The following is a 6,929-nucleotide window of genomic DNA, read 5'->3' as shown; positions in this document are numbered from 1 at the left end:
CAAGTGGTACTCTTGGTTGCAAATATCAAGTTAAGTGTTCATAGCCCTAAAGTCCGGATTTTTTACAATATTCACCTCAAGTCTGAACTTTTACGAATTCATTCATGACAAAAATAAGCTAAAATTTTTCTCCGATACTCTCAAATGCAAATGCAGTCTGACAAGAGGGTGGTTGGTTTTGCTCGAGAGATTTTCTTTCAACGGGCTCCGTCTCCGCCGTTTACGTACGAAGATCTCTAAAGAGCGTTCGAGAATGTCTCCCTCATAGAGAACACACGCAATGCTTATTATCTTACGCAACGACAAAAAGGTGAACAAATGGCCGAGCAAGATCCCGGCTGGTCCTATAAAAGCTGGACTGAAACAGATTCCATCGACAAGTCAACATCCAGCGTTTATTGAATAACAACCAATCTCTTTTCCAAAATCATCATGAAATTCGTAAGATACTTGATTGTAAGTTCTCTATGTTATTCTTTTTTATTCCAATCATCATTCATTTTGACTTTACAGGTTTTGGTCCTCACCGTCTTGATGGGCGTGGCTCTGGTCTCTTCCCAAGAGGACGACACATCTCAAATTATGGAGGCTCCTGAATACAACACCTTGACTCAAGACAAGATCGTGGAATTATACGAGTTCCTCAGGGACGAGCTTGAGGGTGAGGACATGGAGGCTGATCTGGAAAAGGAAGTTCTCCGTAAAAGGCGAAGTGCCGAGGCCAGTCCCCTCTTCCTTCGTTGGCTCTTTGGTCGACGGGATTATGATTACGGTTATGACAACCATCACAGTCATGGGTATCGAAGCCACGGGCGTCGAAACTTTTATCATTAATGTTCAAAACATCAAACTCATTCACTTCAACCAAAGCTTTAGAGAAAAATAAATTCGTTAAACCAAACAGACTAGAATTGTTATTTTGATTGGTTTTGTTCTCAAATTAAAAGGATGAACTGAGAGAACACAATTTATCTGCAATACATACGAGTAGTTGAATGCTAACCAATATAGAATGTGTAGAGATGTTGGATACAATCCAAGATGTAACAAATAACTCACTCGAGAATTCAGGAGTAAGATAGATCGCATGTGATTTATGTCCTCTTGCATACGGCGGTGAAATGTTTCAGTGTTATGTTATTAGCTTAACTGTTCAAACTGCACTGATTTCAATTGATTTGTTGTCGGTCAAAATCGGCCGTGAAGAAACTCAGAATCGAGTCAGTGTTTCAACAAATGGCAACAATTAGTATTCTTGTTCAGCTTGTCTCGTGTGTGCAGGATGAGCATCTCTATTCTGCGTGAAAAGTTTCGAGTTGATCCGGTCAATGCCTCCCATCACGTGATGGGCTTGAATGAGGACTACGACCTAAGCGTCTTCCACTAAGATGGAGGTTAGGGAGGTTAAGCAAAGGCAGGCGTTCTTCGCACTGATAATTCTGATGAATCGCCTCTCCACTGACTCGGGAAAAACTATAGCTTTCTTCAAATTTGGACGTCAAATACTCTGAGCAAAGGAAAAGTGGGGCAATTTGTATGATTTGTAAACTCTCCGCATCAGATCTTGGGTTTTGTTGTTCAATTATCTTCTTACTTGTTCAATAATGCGGATACACGTGTGAGCCACTTTTCTCACTTGACCATTGGACTTTAAGATTGCTTGCACAATGACCACCAATGTCTTTTTCTGAATTGGAAGAGGTTAATTCAGTGTTACCCATATGATAGTTGTGCTCCTGGTTTGATGCTCCTGTAGTGATAACTGAGTATTTTTTATATTGAATTCCATTTGCCATATAGACTGCGCTTGTACGATTGCAGTAACGCTCTTCTTGATTTTTTGGGCGTCAACGGCATTTGTCACTGTGTCGTAAAGCTTGGGGTCATCAGCAAATATCGAGAGTAAATGCTGAATTTGGTCATGTGTCGTTTTTATACATAGATTTGAAATAACACCGGGCCAAGCACAGAGCCTTGAGGGACGTCGCTTGTTACTCTCCCCCAATCTGAAAGGGATCCATTCTGAGCGGATCTTTGTCTCCTGTCATTCAGCCATAGCTGAATCCAATTGAGTAGATTTTGGCACACACCATAGCTACCAACTTTTATTATTAGGTGCTCGTGAGGCACCTTGTCGAACGCTTTCTTATGATCAAAGTAGACGGTATTGATTGCTTGACCACTATGCTCTAACTTGGGAGCATCAGAGATGTAATCTAAGAAGTTAGTGACGCACGACCTCAATTTACCGAACTCTTTTTGAACGTCTATTGATTCCCCTTCTAAAGTAAGTGAGAGCAGATTACATCCTTCAGAATTGACTCCATAACTTTAAGTGCAACACTTGTTAGAGAAACGGGGTGATAACTTCCCGGACGTTATTTTGAGACTGTTTTGAGTATTGATGTAATATTTCCATCTTTATAACTTTGGGGGAACGCACCTTCTTGAAGAGACCAGTTAAAGATGATTACCTGGGCGTTACTTATGTGATTCACCACCTTTTGGAGCACTCGAGGCAAAAGCTTAACAGAGCCCTGTGCAGAAGATGGTTTTGGATTCTTGATTGCTTTTCTCACTTTGCGTGGGTCAAAATAAACATAAAAACGTGGTATCGAATCAGTGGGCAGAGCGTGTAGTTGGACTTTAACTTTTGAGATCTGTCTCTTGCGTGAGTAAGAAACTAACCATAGTGAAAGAATTAAATATTATCCTAATAATGGCAGCAATTTGCATAACCATGGGTGTATCCTTTAAAAAGTTGCATTACCATTGTCAGCTTTACGAGCCTCTTCGAGTTTTTTTAGAGCTATGGCAGCGAGTACGTCAAAATTGAAAAGGAAAATCTTGATTTGCATTGCCATTTGCCCTCTATTATGTTTGACATCTTTTTCCTTATCCCTAGCCCTCAATTGAAGGATGATAATTGTTACTTTAAAAAACGTCATTACGTCTAAAATCCGAGGATTATTTTCCTTGTCCTTGTTCACTTAATGAAAATTCCATTCCTGAAGGAATACAATACATCTGCATAGAAGTCATTGATAACATTTTCATCGAAAAGTGCTTGAAAAAAGCCCAAACTTGATGGAAAAAGATGCCTTTAGGCACCTTTGATGACTTGAAAGTAACATAACTTTGACACCCGGCAATCAATCTTCTTTCCTTCATTTCAATCCAATACAATAACATGCCCAAAAGGCACAAGGGACATGAAGAATAGAAAAGGGTATGTTCTTAAGACAATTAAAGTATGCACAAAAATATATCAACAGAAGCTTTGGTTTCCAACGGAAAGTGAATAGTGGCCAATACCATCACAATTTCCTTTTGAAAAATTTTCTTTTTCCCAAGCGTGCATCGGATCATTATTTGAGGTAGTAAGCTCAAACATTTCCATAACATGAGAGGTTAGGGAAAGTGTTGTAGAAAATGTCAAACCAATGGCAATGCAATAGAACCCCGCTACAGTGAACCCCGTTATAGTGAAAACCCCGTTATAATGAAAAAAATCTTGTGAAACAGACTCGTCACCATTTAATGCTGCTTAAAGCGACACCCTTATAAGCTGCTTTTTCAAATCTCAGAACCCAATCATAAGGAAACTTTTGAAAACTCTTGACACCATGATGTAGAAATTTGGCCACCCTGCGGAACTGAGGTCTTGTAGTGCCTTTACATAAACTGAAGATGCTTAATAAAAAAGATCAACAAGTCAGCTGATTCTTCTTCTCTCAGAATGGACGATTTTTTCTCTCGGGTCCCTTATGTGTAACGTTTACATATTGATGGAGGGGTTTGTAGGGCTACTGATACGTATAGTTCTCCAAATTAAAGCACTCTACCAATCTCAGGGTTGAGAAGATGTAAAGCCGTGATGGGCCGGTCCCTCCCCAACTTAGCCTTGTTTGCGAGAAAGTTCAAGAATGTTGGTGGAGTCTAAGGCTGTTATCCAGGGCTGCTATTCAAGGATTTGAAGAAGACAGTTGAGAGGAGATGAGCTCGCCCGAGTCCTCGGAAGCTGTCGAGTTCAAATCCAGGGTGGCTGTCAGAGGTGAACGAGGCCAAGACACCACTAACATTCTTCAAAGATTGAGTAACCAAAGTCAAAGTGGGGAAATATTGGTCCATCACGGAGGTTATTTACCTTAACGGATAGGAAAGCCTACAAGAGGTGTAACTCGTCTTCATTGCCAGTATCATGGGTTATTGGTTGCAATGAATAGCTTCACAATTTAGTGGGGTTGGGACAAGGCTAGGAAAAGTTGGACTGATACAAGTCCTTTTACTTCTTGACTTATTGTTGGACTCGCCGAGTCTGGACTTGAATTCGGCAGAAGACTCAAGTCTGGCGGAGGAATCGAGCGTTTTACTAGAGTCAGTTCTAGCAAAAAAGCTCGTCTTGCGAAATTCTAAGAAAACACGAATATTTTTCTTTGGATGAGTCCGTACTCGAGTCTTTTTTAAAAGACTCAAGTCCGGTCAATTTCTCCAAAATTTAGTTAAAGACTCAAGTGCACTTAGACTCGAGTCCGAACTCGTCCCAGGAATACAATGGAATACTTGCAGATGTGAGTCACCTACTCATGCTGTCATAGCGAATTGCTGTCAATTCGTTTAATAAAGTATGACATGAAGTCCGGCCTCCATGAGTACGATTCATTAAGATGTTGTATTCTGGAAGAGTCATCTTCAACGAGATGTCATTACCTTGGGGAGTGACCAGTCTCATTAATGTAGCAACGGGCAAACCCTGTAAAATTTGTGAGGCAAAGAGTCGTAAACAATTCTGACGAGATTTTGGTTCAAAGTATTTTGCACATTTCATTATGATATTAGTTGTATTTGTGTCTTTGTTTCCTTGCATGCAGAAGACTTGTCCTCATCGAATAATTCAGGTGTACTTTGCTTGTGCTTTCTAGAATTAGAGCTTGAATCGGGACGATTGCAAATTTTTGAGAGAGAGATCCCGGTCGTCCACCCAAACAAGATTAACGCTTCACCACAAAGCCACCATGGTGCATGTAGCAAATCTAGTCTATTATCTGGGAGTTCAGTCAATGCAAACTACTCGCGTTTTGTTTGAGCATTTCTTAACCATGTTATTTAATGCAAACGAGGAATTTATACTGTGGGAACGTTATTGTGGAATTCTTCTATTTAATTTCAATTTTCAGTTTGGTATTTTATCACTTTTTTGGAATTTCTAATCACTATTTTGTTCAGCCACATTCAAGTCACTAGAGGCGAAACCTTTTCTAAGTCTATTTCCCTGATTTTAAGAAAAACCGACGATTTGTGAGTTTAAAATATGGAAACATCAATGGTCAGATAAGCCCTCTTACACCTAATCGAAGATATACAATTTATTCCTTTTAGTTTAAATCATGCGACTTCGGTCATTCACTTTTACTATGTAGTTAATTACAATTACTCAATTTTCTGATGAAATTAAATTCTCAATTCCTTACGCAATGAATTACTCAATTTTCAAATTATTGCTTAATTTTGAATGTACTCATTTACTCAATTTTCAACTCTAATGAATTAATCAATTTTTACTCTATTTTAACGGATTGTTGACACATGTTGAATTTCTTAGGCCGTCATGTTGTGTCATTTTAGATGTCTGTGGTAAGTGAATATGCCCGTAAGATCATCGAAGTCAAGATCTCGATAACTTTGCAATGGATTCTAAGTTTTCCGTCATTGCAATGCGTTTTTCAGCCACGCATGTCCAAAGATGAGTTGTCCATGATTCCCCAAAAAAATCCTTTCATCAAACCATCAAAATGTATTCATATTTGGATGTGAAATATCTCTCTCACAAAAGATGACTTGTAATTGTCATAACTTTGATTTCTATTGTAATCAATCCCAGATACTATTATTTGAAAGCGCTATTGCAATTGCGTAATTGCAGTTAAAATAACATATCAGGTCATTAAATCACCTACGTCCTAAAAGGATTTATAGCCCTTTGACCGAGGCCCTTATTCATGTGGGTTGGTTCGACCAAGTTCACTAAAAGAGGCGTCTTGTCTTGACTTTTGTCAGTCAGCGTGAACGTTCACTTAACGACCTACACCGAGAATGAACGTTTCTTTGACTTTCTTCCCATAGAAAACGCAACTGAAATCGAAAAAGCTCTGGAACTGTCAGCAGGGATGAAACAATTCTACTACTTGCTCATACTCTTTTTGAAAAAAGTTTGGAAATGTAAGATGCTTAGCTATTACTCGTGCATGTATAGGGATGATCAAAAAATGCAATTAAAAAGGACGAAAATGCAAGTAAAGGGCGTATGATTGTGCAAAAAGAGTGACAAGTTTTTGGCTCATAAAAAAATGCATTCCACTGAATATTCTTTGAGGATTGTTTGATAAGCGAATAAATAGGACGAAAATTGATTTTTTGATAACTGTGCAAGCAAAAGATTAAAATATGCATTATATTGACTTTGTTTTGTATCTTATTAACAAACCAAAATTGAAGAAGAAGTTTGTTTCCCAGCTCACCCATAATAAGAGAAGCAAAGTCCATTAATCGTGGGATAAAAATGTTGACCTTATTGATTGACGATGTAGTGCCCACCTTTGGTTTCCCCCTCTATTTTTTCGTTTTCCCTTAGAAGACGCACAAGACTATGTCACGTGATTGAGATTGCAACAAATAGCACTTACTTCGATAAATCAAAGGCACTTTTGGTATAATTCAACGCGAAAAACCATCAACAATTGCAAAAAGTCCTTGGAGACTTGTAATGGTATGTTTCTTCGATTATTATGATGAACAAATTGCAAAAATCTCACGCAACCGATCGTGTGCTCATGGCTCTCTTGGAGGTAACGGGCATGAAGTTATCCATGGATACATTTAACAAGAGGATTGGACATGGCAATCGGCGAGGCTAGGCCACTTTGTGAAAA

General features: G+C 38.9%; 1 protein-coding gene across 1 annotated transcript; it reads left to right on the top strand.

Annotated features, from left to right (window-relative positions):
- The first annotated feature begins 375 nt into the window (after nt 1-375).
- LOC131890346 (uncharacterized) lies at nt 376-919 on the top strand. Its single transcript, XM_059239680.1, has 2 exons — nt 376-441; nt 514-919. Exons 1-2 carry the CDS (start codon nt 433-435, stop codon nt 832-834), a joined length of 330 nt encoding a protein of 109 aa, XP_059095663.1. The 5' UTR covers nt 376-432; the 3' UTR covers nt 835-919.
- Nucleotides 920-6,929: the final 6,010 nt, after the last annotated feature.

The sequence above is a fragment of the Tigriopus californicus genome, chromosome 11 (genome assembly GCF_007210705.1).
Source record: "Tigriopus californicus strain San Diego chromosome 11, Tcal_SD_v2.1, whole genome shotgun sequence".
Classification (NCBI taxonomy): domain Eukaryota; kingdom Metazoa; phylum Arthropoda; class Copepoda; order Harpacticoida; family Harpacticidae; genus Tigriopus; species Tigriopus californicus.
Note: the sequence above shows the minus strand (reverse complement) of the source record. Positions and strands in the feature narration are given on the sequence as shown.